Here is a 19136-nt window from a genome sequence, read left to right on the forward strand (position 1 = left end):
AATCAGTTAAAAATCTAAATGTAATCTAAATAAAATACAATATTTATAAGACATTAGTTTTTAGGGTAAATTATACCATTGATCACCTAACTATTTACTCAATTTACTTTAACCACCGAATTTTCAATTTTGTTAATCGGGTCACCAAATTATTTAAATCTTATAAATCAATCCACCTGACGTTAAATATTAATGGAGGAGATGACATGACAGTTAATACAATTTGTATAATTATACATTTAGTCATCATTACTTACACATTCTATTAATTTGGTCCTAACTTTTAATAATTAATGGCAGATGACTTGATTGATAAGATTTAAATAGTTATGTGACCCAATTGATAAAGTTGAAAAACCGGTGATTAAAGTAAAATGGATAAATACTTAAGTGATCAATGGTATAATTTACCCTAAAACTAATGTTTTATAAATGTTGTATTTTAAAATACATTTAGATTTTTTAATTAATTTATAATTATACATTTAGCACTTTATAATTTAACATTTTATAAATTAATTTAATGGTACTCATCATTAACAGTGCTCATACGTGCTCGTTTAACATATAGCATCATCTTCCAATAAAAAAATAATTAATAAGGAATTTTTGACACATTTCAAACTTATTTTTGAAGACCAACTCACTACAATACTTAAAATCAACACGTGATAGAAACAAATTTGTTTTATATATCATACTACTATATATATATGGTCAACTTTCTTAACAATGGCACACAGTATGCTTATATATTTGATTATTTTGGTTGAAGAGTTTTCTTTTTCAGATAATTCTACGTGTGAAAAATAAAATTATATTAAGTAAGAGATAAAATAATTTTTAATTTTATATATAATAAAATTTTAATCTGATTCATAATTTTCTCTTTCGTCTATATGTAAATTTTCATGATATTATAGAAGAAAACAATATATAGAAAAAAAAATTAAAATCTACCAATTTAAATACTAAAAAATGGTTTATTCGATAATTAATTAAGTATAATTATCTCATTGGATATCCCAAAGCAATAAAAGTATCAGTAATTTCCTAACAAAGGTGCAATGAACCAAACACAAGAAGTCAAAATAGAAGAGGGGGGAGAGAGAGGCGCGTGTTGTACATGTTATTGTGAATTCGTCATCTGATAACGATACGAGGTTAATGTTTTAAAAAGACAAAAATGTCAAAGCATAAGCCAATCACCTTTCATTTCGAGAATAAAGACAAAAATCCTTCAACGATAAAAACCACAGCCCTCTCTTTGCAAACATTTCAAAAACCCTTCTTTTCCCTCTACCTCTTCCTCTTCCTCTCAAATCATCTCCCCCTTAATTTGAATTTCCTGTTTGGATAAGAGGAAAATTGAATGGAAATGGAAAGAAAAACAAACAACAGTTCAAGCTCTGGCCTCCCCCCTGGTTTCAGATTCCACCCTACGGACGAGGAATTAATCATGTTTTACCTAAAAAACCAGGCCAAATCAAAGCCATGCCCTGCTTCAATAATCACAGAAGTTGATATTTACAAATTTGATCCATGGCAATTGCCTGGTTAGTTTAATTTTCATCCAATTTATCATTCTTTGTTCATCTCTTATTGTGCTTAAACTGAATCAGATTTTTTTTTGGTAGACAAAACAGAGTCTGGCGAAAATGAATGGTATTTCTTCACCCCACGAGATCGGAAGTATCCAAACGGAGTTCGTCCGAATAGGGCGACTGTTTCCGGCTATTGGAAGGCCACCGGAACCGACAAAGCCATATGCAGTGATTTTAAATACGTTGGTGTGAAGAAAGCTCTTGTCTTCTACAATGGCCGACCACCAAAGGGTGTCAAAACAAATTGGATCATGCACGAATATAGATTAAACGATTCGCGAAAACAAGTCAGGGGGCAAAATGGATCCATGAGAGTAAGATTCGCTCGTCCCTGTTTGTTCATGTCCATGAACCGTTTGATGAAATTGTTGTGTGAACTGTTTTGTGTGTTCGTTTTTTTTTCAGCTGGACGATTGGGTGCTTTGTAGAATCTACAAGAAGAAGAGTTCCGCCGGAAAAGCTTTGGATCAACAAATTGAGGAATCGAACGCACAGATCGACGGTGGAAACCAACAATTGTTAAAATTCCCAAGAACATGCTCGCTTTCTCAGTTACCGGAAATGGATTACATGGGGCCGATTTCGCATCTTCTGACCGAAAATACTTACGGTTCATTCTTTGATTTCACTAACCCTATAGCTAATACCGGGATTGAAGATGATGAAAAGCTTCAGATTGGAGAAATACCTTATAATTATTACACTACTGATTCTGGGAAATTTCAAGTGAACCAGAATGGGAGCTTAACGAATCATCCCACCACGTTTCAATTTCAGTAGAAAATGGGCCACCTTTATCCATTCTGGAAAAAAAAATTGTAAAAACTATTTGCTTGCTGTTTATATATTTTGGATTGATTAATTGGTCCGTACAATTACTTTTGAAATAATGCTCGATACAAAATAGATTAAATTAAGATAAAAGAAAATTTGTAAAACCCAAATTTAATTTGGATGGTCCATATAAATTTAGGTAAATTATAAATTTCATTGTTTTTCTTCTCTCTTATTTCAATACTAAAGTTTACTTTTTTTCAATGTACTTATTGAATTTTCGACAGATCTTATTTTAATCACCTATCATTATGATTAATTGTTTTTATTTTAAAAATTATGAAAGGGTCCAAAAATTCCTTGTTTTGTGTGTGTTAAAAAACTCATTATTTCACTTTTCTTTCCTTTCAAATTTCTGATAATGAAGAGGTCAAGAATGAGGAAGTAAGTTTTATATTTTGATTTTACGCTGATCGTATGTTGGATATTATAAATATTAGTGATTTATGATTTTCATGACTTTTGAATTTTGGGAGTTTTTATGTAATTTACGTAAAATATAAACTAATAAAGTGGTAGGAGATGATGAAGCGAGTTAACTATATCTTAAGTGATATGAAAGACACCGAAAAAGATAATTACAACACCGGTAAGAGACATTAATAAAATTGTAAAACTTATATCTTTGGAGAAAACAATAAAAGAAAATAAAGGAGGGTGGAAATGGCTTGGATGTTATTTCAACAAAAACAATCCACATAAAGAACACATGATACGACAAAAGAATAAGCATTAAACTTGGATAATAAGTGGGAACCGTGAACACGAAAAATATAAAAAAGAAGAAAGGAGCGGAGATCGGCGGAAACCGTGGTGGAATCTGGATAACTACGGCGTCACTTATCCAAATGAGAAAACCTGGGAATCAAGGTGGTCAAAAACACCTTGTGGGGACAGCAGCAATGTTGTGGACGGTTGCGTCTAGAATTGCTGCAATGCTTTGTTTTGTCGTTTACACGTATGATACTGATTTTAGCATTTGGTGCTTCTGTTCGAACAAGTGATGTGCTTTCGTACAAAAAACCATTAGCATCACAGGGCAAAACCAAGTGATCGTGCTTGAACAAGCTTCTTGTCTGATGCTGGTTTCTTGAATGAGTCATACTTGACAGGGCTTCCATTTAGTGCTTTTGCCTCGCTGTTCTCTTTAGTCTCTGTCACATTTTAGAAACTTTGGGTCCATTCTTTCTCCCAAACAGAGATTGTATTACAGACACCTCTTAATGATTATGGTAAAAAATATTCGGACGATGACATGTAGAAAAATTATGATATGTATTATTTTTATTTTTTGTTGGATAAAACAATTGTATTATATCTAAAAGAAAAAGTAACAAGATGTTACAATAAAAATTAGAGTATCAACTAAAACACGATACTCGGTCCAAAGGACCCCATTATATACAAAGATTAAAATTTACAAGGCCAACCTTATAATTATTCCTATCATATGATTTATTCTGTATAGTAAGCTTCACCAAATTGACAATGTCTAGACCCAGAATCCACCTCCAAATTCTTGCTGAGAACATACATTCAAAGAAAAGATGGCTTCTTGACTCTGTCTCCACCCACAAAGGACACGCTTTTCTTCCACCATCAATCCGATCTTCAACAACCTATCCTTAGTAGCCAGTCGATTAAGGACGGCTAGCCAGGTGATCACCGCATGTTTCGAGATGTGCAACGGAGACCACAGTAGACCTTCTCACCCCGACTCCTAATTTCCAACCATAAATTCTTAGTACTCACAGCCGCACTGATGTATTATTTTTTTGATTGAGCTCATATTCTGTATTGTAACAAGGGTATGATATGATTTTTTTTTCTTATTTGACTTGAAAGTTTCACGGTTATATCTTATAAAAAATGTTTCAGTTCAACTCGATCAAGCAACACCTTATAAATATATCATATTTTGACATGAATATCTCAACATATGAAATATTATATACTTTAATTTGAAAGTCTCACGTTTTTATATTACAAGAAGTATTTCAAAAATATGCCAAACTAAATATTTAGATTAGGGTCTGATTTTAGGGTTTACTCGCATAAGGGTCTAACATTTCAAAAGGGGTCAAACGTAAATATAAATATTTTTAAAATAATTGAATAAGAGCCCAATATTTTTTAATATGCTCAAATAAGGGCTAACATTTTTTTTTGAAAAAAAAATATAATATACAGTACAGTACATTAGCCTGAAATGGCATCATCCGCAACAGTATGTGAAATACTAACAAGACGATCATAATAAAAGAACGAAGTTCGAGACAATCTTGCTCTTTTTAGTTTTTTCATACGGATGCAAGATGGTGCCGGTGATGCTAGCTTGCATGGTCATTTCATTGCCCTTTATTCACAGATGGAACCAAAGGAATAAAAAGGAGCCCAAAACATGGCCGCTCACCGGAGCGGCGCTCGAACAATTAATGAATAGCGATCTGATACACGGCTGACTTGTCTGAATTGAGAATTATCGTGATTACGGTGCTGTTCACAACTTATACTCACTTGATGGAATCAAAGTAAAAGCAGGAAGCAGTGTTACTTGCTTGATAGATACTAATTTTTGGGTATAAAGAAGGTTACAGGCTTAAATATGATAGTATAAAAACCAGAATTCGAACGCCAAATCTACACATCAATGAACCGTAATGTATCAAATACATATAGAGATGCATTGTTTCATCGTCGCATTGAATCAGCAGTGAGAGATGGCAATGGCCGATGAAACAATAACGAACATGAGTACGAATGCTGAAATGAAAGAGGTGATCAACGATCCCGAAGTGCGCTCGCAGAAGGAATCCAATTGTTGGCAAACCGCGGACCAATTCGCATTGGCATTCCCTTCGTGTGCTAAATACACAATCGAGGCAGCAGTTGAAGCTCCGGCGGTGACCAAGGCCAGCATTGCCTGGAACAAAAAAGTAAGACACACATAATATCGAAAATTATCGTAAAAATAAGTGTAAGATTCCTCGAAATTAAAGCTGTTCATCATATTCACCGTGTCGAACGTGACCAAGACGAGTCGACTCTTTTTGGCTGCTCTTCTGAAGATATGGTAGAAAGATAGGGGAAGAGAAAGCACAAGATAGGCACACGCAACCGAATTGGCAATCACAAAGAACCTGTAAAAATTATGTGACACGTCAAGAACCTGTTAAACAACGATCGCAACGTAACATTATCGTATATAACTCACGTGAACATGGGAAGATCACTAAATTTGGCATTTAATAGAATGGACTGAGACACCAATACAGTTTCTTCAGCGGTACCCATTGTCATAGCACTCGCTAGTGTCCCACCGGCAGCAAGGAATCTCAGTACGAAATCTAGTATAGCAACCCCATTGATCATCGAGTTTTCTGGGTTTGTGTTGTGGGATGTTTCACCGGATTCAACCGATAACGTCTTCATTATTGTGTTGTTGAAGCTCTTGTTTGGACTAATTAGTGGGTGAAAGATATGAACATTTATACTATCGATGCCTTGGCAAATGTGGGTTTTCTTTTTCTGTTGAGACTGTATCAGTAAAAAGAAAACAAGATCAAAGTGGGGAATTAGGTTAATTTGCTTCCGTAACATATCATGTCATTTTCTTACATCCTAACCCTACCTCTACCTGCTCCTACTTGTCTCGTCTTGGATATTATAAACATAACACGAAAACGACATACAAAAGTTAATAAAATTATCATTTTGTAATTACAATTTAATTTTAATATATTTTCCGGGTCATGATAAAACTAAAAGATTTGAATAAATATTTTCGGAAGGGGTCGAAATTGAGATTTTTTTTTATTTAAAAGTTAAAAGGATTAAATTGACTTTTTCATTTTTGAGGTGGGCTCAAACTAGAATTGCACCCTTTAACCCAAGGGCCAGAAGTGGAAGCCCAACAGCTTTTATTAGCCATCCATGCAGGAGATTGAAGGCTGTTGCTCTAATTTTCTGTGTCAACTTGTGTTTCGTCTATATGTTTAGAAGTTTAAATAAAAATTAATCTCGTAAAACTAAAAATAATAATAAAAGTGATAAAGAATTTATATCATAAATTATCTTAAAATTTTATTCCAATTTAAATCTCATAATGTATAAATCATTTTTGAATTTATTTTAATCTGTTCTAAATATATATAGTAACTATTAGATTTAATTCTAATTTATTCGTGTGTATATATATAACTTGGAATTGTGATCGTTTTACTTTATATATTTTACTTTAAAATATGTTTAAGTGTTGTAAATGAGACTTAAAATATATATTATAACATCTATATATATTCTATACATATTTAAATATAAGCATAAAAATCATATTAATTACATAAGGAGAGTCTAAAATACATTCATATAAGGGAGCGGCATAAATCGTCAACAAACAATCTTATAAAAAAACACAACTTTTTGAATTGGATAGTTAAAACCGAAAATATTATCTTCTTCGTAATAATTTCAGTTGTAATTGAAAATGTTATAAATTGTATAACCTTTTTTATTGTAAACTCAAAACCCGTCGCAATATAATTTTTTTGGTTGTAACCGAAAATATTATAAAATGTATAAAATTTTAAGTTGAACATAATAGCATTTTAAGTTAAAAATTAATTTAAATTAACCTTAAATTGAGAGAACTATTCAAATATTACATATCTAAATTTCTATAAAATATATTTATTATTTATCTTAAAGCATAAACAAGTGGCACGAATCAAACGACCTCGGTGATAAAAGAATTATTGGTGTTCCTTGAGAATCCGAATTCGATCACCATATATAATACTAGTGGTGTGAGCATTCAACGTTAAATGATTAAAAATTATTTTAAAACATATATTATCTTTTAGATATTATGAAATTATTAAACAATGATATTTGGTTTACTAGTGGAGTTGTTATCTTACCACAAAATATAGTACTTTGTTCTTGTTTTTTCTTCTTCTTTTATATCCAAGTGGTTGGCAGTTGGATTCTTTGGTGTTGGAAAGAGAGAGCTGCTTGCTCTTTCCATGACATCAAAATTTCATGTTTATCTATTCAATCCAGGCCCTACAAACACCTCTTTTTTCCTCCATCATGTGGACATGTTTCGTTAAAAATCCCAATATTTATTTGATTTTGGTTTAATATTTATAATATATGTTATTTATACTGATGTAGCCATGGGAAGCCATCGCCTGACGTGCTTAGAATATTTATATAGCAATACATGATTCAGATCAGAATATGATTTAATTTACAAGTTGTACCACTCATGCTATTAGCTATATTGTCATCTCCTTCTTTCATGTGTTTTCATGGAAGTTGAGTGATCGAGATAGGGCTGCCGGGTTCGCTTGCAGCACCGAGAATGTTCTCAGTCGATAATTTCTGTCGTCGTTACTGGTTTTTGATCGGAAGCCGTTGAAGATACCTCCTGAATTCATGGTGGTGTTGGTTTTGATCATGAGGGCAGACACCATTGAGCTTTTTGCACTCTCGTCAGTATCATCTATCCTCAAAGCTTTCGAATTCGAAGGTCCGTTTTCTGGTTTAACACTTCCTTTTTCGTCCCTGGAATGTTTCCCCAGGGACGGCAAGTAGAAGCTTGCCGGAAAGCCGGGACGGTATAGAGTCGGTGGCGGCGGCGGAGGCAAATGAGAAGGATTACCAAATGTGAGAACAGCACCGGCTTGAGCTCCTAGGATAGCTTCGGAGATCATAACATGATGATGGTAATGCAAAGCGGCAGAAGAAGAAGAGCTCTTGGTTTTACGACGGCCGGCGCCAACCGGAACGTTCCGCATGGCTCCACCGGCGGTCCAGTATCTCTGACAGTTTTTGCAGAAATGACGGGGCTGGTTCACGTTGTAATTGTTGTAGTAACAAAACTTGGTTTCGTTACTATTACACCGTGGGCACGGAAGTATCTTTCGGGCTTCTTTAATGTCTTCTCTTCGTTCTTCGAGCTTTCTAGCGACGAATGTTTCCTTTCAGACAAAGGGATCCTGCCATTGTCGTCGTCTTCATGCTTCCCCTAAAAACCAGAACTTCACACAATTAAATTTCAAGCATGATTTTCGGTTAGATTGACTGTGTTTTCACGCTTAGACTAGTTTATATTTTTTTCAAAACGTCATCAATGGTGGATTCATTGACACTGAACCCTTAAGAAATAGATCAAAACAGAGCGAGGGCAACTTACTTGAAGATCAAGAAACATAAATAATGTATTTTTGCTCAATTGCGTGGAAGCAATCGGCGCCAACCTGAAATGATTGTTTGAAACTGCAAGAAAATAACATTTCTCACAGAAAACTCAAAGCAATCAGCCCAAGCAAGTATAAAAAAGAGAAAAGAAAATTCTTTTTTCTGGGTAAAACTTTACAAAACTGAATTTGAAGAAATCAAAATCAAACCCAAAACATGTCTCCCTTAAACCATCAAGATTTGCAGGAAGAAGAAGAAGAACAAATTACAGAACTGAGTCAACGACAGGGTTCCATTAAAAACCTCGAAAGAAACTAAAGCAGCCCATCAAATGATTTCCATTTCGTAATTAAGAAAAAGAAATTACCTGGTCTTCTTCCATGGGAGGCTGAGCTTGATTCCCATGATTAGAATTAACAGCACCTAAAGAACTAGATGAAGAAAGAAGATTTGTGTCACAACAATCATCGACCAAAGCTTCATCCTCCTGGCTTAATGTCAGCAATGGAATCAACTTGCCGAACAGCTTAAGTTCAGACATGACTGAGTAATATCTTGTTGTAGTGATATTTATAACTAAACCGAACCTTTTTGTTTGTTTTGTCAGAAAATATTGATTCCAGTTCTGTTGGTGAATTGAAATGGAGGGAGAGGGGAAGAAGACTGAAGAGGCCCAATTGAGTTCGGCTTAAAAACAAGGGTGGGAATGCCAAGTAAGCAAGAGAGAAAGAGGCAAAGACGATTGAGAACCACACATTTTGTGGACTTTTAAGATCTTTTCATGCTCTTATATTCCTCCACATTGCTTAAAAAGATAGTGCCTTCCTTTGCCTCCCTTTTTCTCGTATCATTACACAAGTAGTAATTATTTTATCGAATTGAATTGTGTAAAAATTTAAATTTGTCTATTTTTTAAAAATTTGAGTCGAAGTCTAGTCAGAATGAATGTATTTTTGGAGTTTGTATTTAAATTTAATTACGATTATTTATAATATTATGATATAATTGATTTCAATTTAAATGACTTTGTCTAATCATATAATATATTCATATTCTTTTTAATATATGTAAATAAAATTTATAATATTATTCAATATATCAAATTTCATCTAAATTTATATATATATAACGCTATTTATTGATGGACGTATAAAGGAGTTAAGGAGATGACGTGAAGAAAGAATTTGTAAAGGGTTGAGTTGGAGGATTAAATTGAATAAAATAAAAAGTTAAGAGATTAAACTAAAAAAAGGAAAAATTGTCAAAAAGAGGATTGATATATGTATTCTATAATGGTTGAAGAGTATATGATTTAAATTTGATAACAAATGAGCTTAAAACGAATTAATGATTGAAGAAATAAGAAATATTCTGAAATAATAAATCAAAGTGAGTTAAGTGATTTAATTTAAAAGTTTATGATAAAATCTAAATATATAATTATGTAACAAACAGAAATATGTTAAAAGTTGGGTGACTGAAAATGTATTTTACCCAATACTAAAATACTTAACTGGTTATGTATACACATGACCTGTCAATGCCGGCATCGACATGGAACAAGTGACCCACCTGCCTTGCCAAGCACACAGCTCAGCACATATTCTTGTGTAGGTCCCACCAGCTAAAGTGAAATTGGCAAATATTCATTTTGAAAACCGTCTCATCCTCGACGTTCATATTTATTCACCGAATATAGTCTTGCCACGTGGGTCTTCTGCTGTGACCGGCAACCGAAATCACCGGTTTTTCCACGGGCAGGAAATGGGAGCGATTATATTACTCATTTTGTCTATAGTATAAAGTTGGGATTTTTTTTTTTAAAGAATGTTATAAGTAAATGGAAGCATAAGATAGAAATGTCAGGTCAAAAACTTAGGAATCTGAAGAAAAAAAACAACTCATAGAGAAAAGACATTATTAGTGGAATGAAGAAAGTGGGAAGAAGATGAGGTGTTGGTCACTTTGCAATCACTTTGTGCCTCCCATTCATCACATCCCATTCCATCAACCTATTCTTTTAGGGTATCTCATAGGCTACATGCCCCATTATCAAACTTATCTCCCTAACTTATACTACTAGTGAAAGGTGCATTTACAAAGCACATCTTGTCTTGACACAATGAACCCATAACTAGATTGTACATCAATTTGGTGTCAAAGCAAGAAAGAAATGTTGATATATTTGTATGCTCGTTCCATTTACTAGGAGATGCTTTAGTAGTTTATCTATCGTGATAATATTGTATTCTCACATGTGAAAAAGTCATATATTTTTATGTAAATATATAATATCTTTGATAATTTCATGGTTGCAAGGGAAATATTGTATGATTATTGTTATGTTACCAAAAAAAAATCTTTACAAATCATAATTTTATGATCAAAATCTTCAAAAAATTATAATTTTCTTTTAGTTATAATCTCTTATATGATTTATCGGAATAAAATATACTACCCAATAATAATATCTAAGAGCCCTATTAGCCTACAAACAGCCTTGATGGTTATTAAGAGTGACACCAACATTAAAAATTAATATGTAAACTTTGATATAGGACTATGTAAAAAATTTAAAATCTCTTTTCTAATCACCTCGTTACTCCTTTTAAAATCATCGTCCAAATCATAAGAATGAACAATTACAACTCTTGGTCAGCCGCATTCTACCACCAAAACTAAACAGCTAACTTCAATTACATGACCAAACTTTTGAATCCTGTGTTGCACATGGTGTTCGTTATATTACCAGAGCTTCCTTGCACGACAGTGGACGTTAAAAGGAAGTTGCAGGCTGATCCCATGATTACATCATCAGCGACCACCTTGTCCGAGAAAAATCTCAAATGGTAGTGGTGGAACGAGGTGGATCATTTCATGGCAATCTCTTGGTGGTGAGTAAAAGGTTTTCTCAGTCTCTCGTTGATACAAACTCTGCTAATTCTCCATGTGAGAATAGCCTTGCAAGTTCGAAATTTTATTTATATTCATCGACAAGAACACAATTGTTTCTATGTACATGATTTTCCAATAAAAATCAAACAAATTCTTCTAATCCTGGCTTTCATTTTCATCTGCCCTGGAGGAAACATTCTCAGAACCATTATTAAAAGAAAATCTAACCCAAATATCCCTCTCGTTACCTCTCTTCTTGCCCGTCTCTTCATCATCAACAGGCATCTCGTACAGGTGAAAACAGGACAAGAGCCATGGATTTTAAGCCATTTCTCTATACCTTCACCATGAAACCTGTGCTTGCAAGGCATCTCCTTTGCAACCTCCTTCGTCTTCCACTCTTCCAAGCAAGCCACGCACTCTCCATCTTCATTTTCACCGATGTCGACGCTCGGCATGGCTTCTACGTATGCATTGAAAGCAGGTGGGTGACCGGTGACCATCTTTGTTAGCCCACCCGTGTAGCAAAGCTTCCAAATTTGAAGCTCCCTCGATCACCACCATGCCCTGAGTAAACGGGTTGACTAGGATTGTTCTTTCACGTTGTGGAGCTGTTTCTTGATCTGGGTTTTCACTGTTTTGCCTTGAAACATCGCCATTGTTGTTGTTGGAGGATCTCAAGATAAAGGGTAGAAACAAATAAAGCACTATGTGCCTTAACAACCTTTCAAACAAAGAAGAAACCTGAGGAGCTTCAATTTCAGAAGCCATGGAAACTTTGAAAAAAACAGAAGGGAACTTGAGAAGAAAGGTAGAAACTTTAAGTTCTAAAATGAATCAATTAATGAAAAAAAAGTGATGGGATTAGGGGAAATCACAAGGAAGTTATAAGGGAGTTGGAATCGAGAGATCCATAGATTGGTGAAGAAGGCTGTGGGAAGATCTGGAAAGTTGATTAATGAGAAACCATTTATCACTTACAAAACACGTCGACTGAGATAACCGTTAATGTCTTTGAATTTGATGATGTTAATTTTTAAAGGGTTTAAGTATACAAATGTTCCCTTGATTATATGATACTATTTTGTTGAGTCATCTAACTATTAAAAGTTATAAAATAGTCTCGAATATAAGACGTTGCTTTGTCGAATCCATCGATTATTAAAAGTTACAAAATGATGACCTGACTATTCATATGTTCCAAACTCGTATTTTTCCGTTAAAAAATTAACAGCAGTCTGAGTTGAACGCTAACTTGCTGACTAAGATATGATAAAAATCTAATCTCATAATCTCAAATGATTATCATATCTCAGTGAGCATGTTAACTTCCAACTCTGATGTTCGTTAAATTTTTAACGGAACAATATGAGTTTAGAATATAATGAATTAACGGATGACTATTTTATAACTTTTAATGGTTGAGGGAGTCAACAAAACATCTTATTATTAAAGAATCATCTGTAATTTTTTAATAATTAAAAGATTCAATAAAGCATTAGAGACCATTTATTAATTTGTTTTTTAAAAGATGTTTATCACTTCAAACCCCAAAACCAAACAAAGGAAAGTCAATTTCAATTTGATGTTGGTAATGTGCTGATATCAACTATGTTTTTAGTGCCACATCTCTTCTATTAATAAGATCACTTAATAGATTCAACATCTGCAAAGAATTTGTGTTGTATTTATGTGTAGGCGGTTAACACTTAAAAAAGAACCTGCAAATTCTTGCTGCAACGGCTTCTCTATTCAAGGTGTCAATCTACCATTTCCTAATCAATCTTGTTGATTACTATGTATGCCCTACAAAAAGATTTCTTATTATACAATAATATAATCAGCAACCCCATCAACCTACTATCAAACAAAACTTTAAAAGAATAAAAGAAACAAGAAGACCACCAAAACACCTATTACCTCGATTTTTCCGGACCCGTATCAATGGAACTAGCAATGGCTGATTGGTTTCCTCCTCCATTTCTGGTTAAGTTAAAGTTAGCACCGGGAAAGTGCTGGTTGTGAAATGTAGTTGTCGGTTTTTGTTCGTCAAAGAACCTAAACGGAGTCATTGCATACCTTAGAAGCCTTATCGATCGCCACAGCATCTAGCTCTTTTTGTCTCCTGGAGTTTCTGCCATAAACACATCATTTCTCTTGGACCTTGATAGTGAGCAATGACATAACCGTCCTTGCAACCCTCGTTAAAGATCCTCTCTTCCTTCTCATACCGGACTTCTAAACCGTCTTTTATCATATCCGCGATCCAAATCCCCATTGCCACATCTTCGAGCTTGAACATCTGTTGTTTACACGAAATATTTGTTTAACATTGGCCAGTGACTGTTTTGCATCAATCAAAACAACAAAAAGGGAGGTGGTAGTCAAAGATTCCACTGTACCTTTAAGCGTACTTCATTGAACCTCTTGTAAACAGCCTTCGCTATGTCGTGGGACACCACATACCCAGGACCATGTGCCCAAGGTGGGTACCTCTCTTCGGACCATTCCTTCATTGGAAATGATAGCAAGAACATAGTAAGCAGCAGAAGACAATTTTTATCCCATTGGGGGTAAATATAATGGTGATTTGTAGCTAACATGAAGATAATACAAATTAACAGAAGCTAGCATAGTTATTTCTAATCAGTGCTCATATCAAGCAAAATTTAGAGCTTATGCTTCCCTATCCACTGACATAGCATCAGTGTATCACATCAGTACAGCAATTTGAGGAAATCGAGTGAAGAACTACCTCGGGACTAATATACCACTTGCTATCTGTACTCCGATGAGGTTGGGAATCTGAGTTAATGAGTCCATAAAGCAATCCATGAGTCACATTTATCCTGCTTAGTGAAGCCATTACTTCATCCAAACGAACGAATGCATCATCATCAGTCTTCATGACAAACTTTCCAGAAACAACTTCTGTCTTTAGAAGAGATGAATTCTTAAGAAATGAACAAATTTTCCCATTCAAACAAAGGGAACAAGACTTTACCCCAAAGGTGCAAATAGCCAAAGTTTTCCAGGTGATCAGGCTGTAATAATCAACAAAAGGCATCAGCTGTACATCTCCATATGTCCGTGCTTCATTCCATAGTTCATCATTCACAATATGGTTTTTATGCTGCAGAATATCTCAAACTCGGTAAGTGATTATGTAAGAGGCTTAGATAACCATAAAACTTAAAACCACAAACTCAAAAATAGTTTCAAGAGGGAAGCGATACAGATTTTGGCACCAGAATTTCCAAGTGTAACTATTTTCTGTTAACAGTCTTAACTATTTTATTATATTTAAAAGAACAAGGTTGTCATTCACTAGTGGGGGAGCAACTTATTACTGCAAAACATTGTAAGCTATCTATCGGTACAACTATGATCTAAAAACAGAGAACATGACTAATACTGTCCCCGCTGGAGACCTCTAACAGTAGTAAATGCTTCTGGCATAAAATCATAAGCATTCTATAGGTGCAACAATGGCTTGAGAACATGATCGAGATTCAAGAACCATATTATTCAACCATGTATTGCTTGAAGAGAATGATTATCCCTTACTATGATAGAACTAGAATTACCCGAGCGTCCAAATTATAACTATTTTGAGTGAGAGAAATTCACAAGAAAACCTTACCAAACCAACAAAAAAGCGCACTACAGCCGTCCCGGATCGAACTTCAGGATACTGCATCCATGTTCTTCTCACAGCCATTCTTCTTTTAAAATTATTGGCCGTAGAGAAAACACCAATAAAGAGATCGACGGGTCTTTGAAGAGAAAGAGGAACTGATTTAAGTGTTTCTATATCAACTGTATGGTCTGAATCCTCTGAAGTGGGTAAACCACTAGCCAGCACAGAGATTAATTTCACATCTCCAGAAATTCTAAACTCACTAACAAGCCATGGCTCCAATGTCTGAACATAAGAGAAGAAAACAAGTCATTAAGCTTAACAAAACTATTAAATGTTAAACAAATTCCATAACAGGAGGATTCAGAAATTACTTCTCGATAAGCAAAGGATGTTACGTGCTTCCCATCACTGTCATCTGTATTCCCTCCGATCCTACTCTAAGAGTTGCAACAAAAAGAGAACCTTGCTTAAAAGGAAAATATCTTCTGGATTTAGTCCCTAGAAGCCCATTGAAGACTTCCTTGAACCATGGGAGTGCACTCTTACCGTCAGGTTATCATCTTTAACCACGAACTTATTGCATTGGTCCAACTCATCCACTGGAGAAATAAATAAGTAGAGAGTTACATCGAAGGAACTATAGATGCATTTATACATGCCTCATGAATGCAAACAATTAAGAAAAACAAAGGGGAAACAATTAGAAATTTACATGAAGTGGAAATATTCTATTTCATTGCACCTAATGAAGGTAAAGCGTTTTTGTAGCTAGCTATTAATTGATTTCATTAAGAATAGAGTTCCATGCTAGATAAAGCCTGAAGACAATAGGAACTTTTGAAGTTGATGAAACTTTCGGATTTCTTTAATGTGTTATCCAGAAGAGAGGACAAATTACAAGGACCTTAATTTAACATAAAACAAGAGGAAAGACCCTAATTTTTTGCACTAAAAGATAAAAAAGATGTAATGAATCTTTCTACCTTTATTATTCTTTTCAGAAGTTTCTGGTGGACAACGCTCCTCTTCACCCCAATCATGAGCTAAGGTCCAGGTGTTTTGCACAATTACTGGGTCCTCAGTTACCTTATCCCCATGAAGTCTAACATTGTAATGCAAAATTATGGTGGGTCAGGCTCTCCAGGAAGTGCTTCCCCTGTTAAATCAATGCGAAAATCACCAAGAACACCATTTGGAATGCCAATGATTATAATGGAAGAACCTTGAGTGAGGCCACAAGGAACTCGCAACTTGTAGTGACTCTCAGTTTCTGTAGCATTCATTTTATTAAGAAACTGGGGACATTGCTTCTCTTTTGCTTTTCTAGATGAATTATCATTCACATAACCAAGCTTTTCCTCTTCGACTGAAGCCATCAGGCTATTCCATGCACTTCCAGCTTCCTTGATAGCCTCTACTCCATTTGGCAAGCATGAGAATGAATAATTAAGTTCTTCAACAAATTCCAGGTGAGCAAAGACTGTTGCTCTCCCTTGGAGAGGTTCCTTTGAGCAAAGAGACTTAAGGCTATGATATCAAAGGAAATTACTTGAGAAGCATTTCCTGGATTCTGAAGTACAGGTGAAGCTGTAAAACGCACCCATTCAAGTGGATTGGTTCCATTAGAAGAGAAGGGATTCATCAAGTAGCTTTCTTCAACAGGATTTTTCATAAAACCATATCTCAGCAGCAGCAACATAAACAGAGATGCAACTACAGCACCACCGTACCATTTCTTCATTCTGCCAATCATACAGCCACATCAATATTTTTGCAAACATCTGGGAAATAAGTATACAAGTTTATTTGCAAAATTAAAATCTGCAGGCAATAACTAAAGTTGCTAATTAAGATGGGTGAACTTTGGACAGAAAGTCAACAGTCTAAGATTAAATGCTGAAGGATCATTTCACCTCTTCAAATGGGTGTTTCAGCTTTCATTTTCAACCTGCCGTCCAACTGAGCCAACTACCAAAATTGGCAAGCATCACCTTTTGGCTTAAAAGCTTGAAACTTCTTCAATCATGAAGCAGTTTCATGAAATATTTATCATCATGCATTGTCACGCTGACAGAAAATGAAACCAATCAGCTCGTTAGAAAATGCATCAAATTTTGCCACTAAAAATAAATAACACATCCATAATACTAACAGAACGAGAAACAGTTCAACAAAGCAAACAAGCACACAACTCCAAAAATTAAAGCAAATCAAACCGAAAACCTGGCCATCTACTTTTTCCGCTTACAAAGTTGATAACCTATACCAAGTTCATCTCGAGAAAAGTGTCATACATTTCATAAACATCAGCACCACCATTATAATTTACAAAACACTAAACTAAAATTTTCCCCAAGCAAACAATAAACAATTCGCAGCAGCCACCGTAGACAAACAAGATGTACAAGTCAATTGTATAAAGCTGTCGCACCCCAATTGTCCTTTTGGAGGGAGTTGTTGAGCTTACTCTTTCAATGGATATATTATATTCATGTAATCATGTTGACTGAAACAAACAAGAAACATTGTACATATAAAATTATATAAAATAACTAAATGAAACTAGAGACGAATAACTATAGCAAACAGGAAGAACTTAAAACTTCAAACAATAAATTATTTCTTATCATAAATTATAATTCTGCCCAGAGAAACCGTAATTTATTTTTTCTTTAATTGAGACTAGGCATGAATTTTATTCTCATTTTATATCAAAAGTCATAAAATCGTTTTCTTTACACAACACGAAAATGTCATTGCCGTATCATTATTCGCTTTGGTTGGGGACATTTTTAAATAAATAAATGAAATGAAAATTAACAGTCATTACTCATTACAGCTATGATTGGCACGCGAGAAAATGTCGAAAACGAAAGAAAAGTAAAATAGAAATACAATTCCGAATTTTTTGTCAATCAAATCTCGGATTCAACTGTATGACCTTTTCCTTGCCGGAACTTAGCACAATTGTTACCATGCTTTTATTGAAACAAGTTTCCTTAAAATTCCATAAAGAAAAACCAAAGAAAAAAAAATCAAGATTTCAGTTCCCTAATCTTCTAATCAGCTCATTTTTACCGCAAAACAAACTAAAAAAAAAATTTACCAAACAACAACCCAAAAAAAAAGTTTCGAGACAGATCCAAGCGCATTGAACTGAATCCAAACTTAACAACGCAAACGCGAAGATCAAAAGCGAAAATTGAATAAAATAACTTAATAAAAAGCATTTCTGAATTAAAAAATCAACAAAAAGCTGAAATAAAATGAACACTGTAAGCAAAAAATAAGAAGAAAAACTACAAGTTCCAGCGAAATCAAAGACTGAAGCTTACCAACGAAGAGAGAAATCGCAGCCTTGAGAAACAGAATTTGGATCTCTGTCGTTTTGGACTTTGTTTTTTTGAACTTTGAGGTCGTTTAAAGCTCAACGGTGGGAAATAGAAGCCGTTCCCGGTCTTCCCAAGTGAAAGAAACAACAGAGTTTTTGCGTTTGACTGACTGACTTGTAATTTTATTTTCATTTTAATCTCCTAAAATCAATTAAATAACATAAAACCTATTTTTATTTATTTTATTCCTTTTTTACCCTTTCGCCTTTAGCCTTTCACTAGCATCCGATGATTAGACTTTGACTGGAATGCCTAATGAGACTTTTACACGTGGCAAATGCGGCTGCTTCCTCTTCCTTTGTTTTTCTTAGAATATAATGATGAATTTAATTTTTAATATTGGTTCTAATTTTTTTAATTGAATTTTATAATTAATCGTTATCTTTCAGTATTTTTTTAACTTTTTAATTGAAAAAAAGATGCTGTGGGATCGAATCTTAGATCTAATTCAAGGATTAAAGTAATGTTAATTGTTCTTAACCATATGAGTGGCCAAATAAGTATTATTAAAGTTTGATATTATAAGTTTCTGAACTAACGTAATAAACATAATTTTAATAAACG

The 19136-nt window shown here is 34.2% G+C and overlaps 3 protein-coding genes and 2 pseudogenes across 4 annotated transcripts; 1 reads left to right on the forward strand and 4 right to left on the reverse strand.

The window, feature by feature from the left end:
• Positions 1-1275: 1275 nt before the first annotated feature.
• LOC120193341 (NAC domain-containing protein 2-like) lies at positions 1276-2409 on the forward strand. The gene is made up of 3 exons (XM_039195852.1): positions 1276-1556; positions 1638-1918; positions 2010-2409. The coding sequence occupies exons 1-3, from the start codon at positions 1373-1375 to the stop codon at positions 2382-2384; spliced, it is 840 nt and encodes a 279-aa protein (XP_039051783.1). The 5' UTR covers positions 1276-1372; the 3' UTR covers positions 2385-2409.
• Positions 2410-5040: 2631 nt separating this feature from the next.
• Positions 5041-5880, reverse strand: LOC120193364 (casparian strip membrane protein 1-like). The gene is made up of 3 exons (XM_039195875.1): positions 5653-5880; positions 5455-5578; positions 5041-5361 (listed from the first exon to the last, which is right to left on the reverse strand). The coding sequence occupies exons 1-3, from the start codon at positions 5868-5870 to the stop codon at positions 5146-5148; spliced, it is 558 nt and encodes a 185-aa protein (XP_039051806.1). The 5' UTR covers positions 5871-5880; the 3' UTR covers positions 5041-5145.
• A 1755-nt stretch (positions 5881-7635) lies between these two features.
• Positions 7636-18183, reverse strand: LOC120193395 (cyclic dof factor 3-like). 2 transcript variants are annotated; one of them, XM_039195901.1, is made up of 3 exons: positions 18172-18183; positions 8638-8814; positions 7636-8469 (listed from the first exon to the last, which is right to left on the reverse strand). In XM_039195901.1, the coding sequence occupies exon 3, from the start codon at positions 8237-8239 to the stop codon at positions 7739-7741; it is 501 nt and encodes a 166-aa protein (XP_039051832.1). In that variant the 5' UTR covers positions 8240-8469; positions 8638-8814; positions 18172-18183; the 3' UTR covers positions 7636-7738. The 2 variants fall into 2 exon arrangements, with proteins under 2 accessions (XP_039051832.1, XP_039051831.1); XM_039195900.1 differs by lacking the exons at positions 8638-8814; positions 18172-18183 and adding an exon at positions 9010-9434.
• On the reverse strand, positions 11694-12525 carry LOC120193423 (annotated as a pseudogene).
• LOC120193394 lies at positions 13215-16998 on the reverse strand (annotated as a pseudogene).
• Positions 18184-19136: the final 953 nt, after the last annotated feature.

The sequence above is a fragment of the Hibiscus syriacus genome, unplaced genomic scaffold, assembly GCF_006381635.1.
Source record: "Hibiscus syriacus cultivar Baekdansim isolate YM2019G1 unplaced genomic scaffold, ASM638163v2 tig00116995_pilon, whole genome shotgun sequence".
Taxonomy (NCBI): domain Eukaryota; kingdom Viridiplantae; phylum Streptophyta; class Magnoliopsida; order Malvales; family Malvaceae; genus Hibiscus; species Hibiscus syriacus.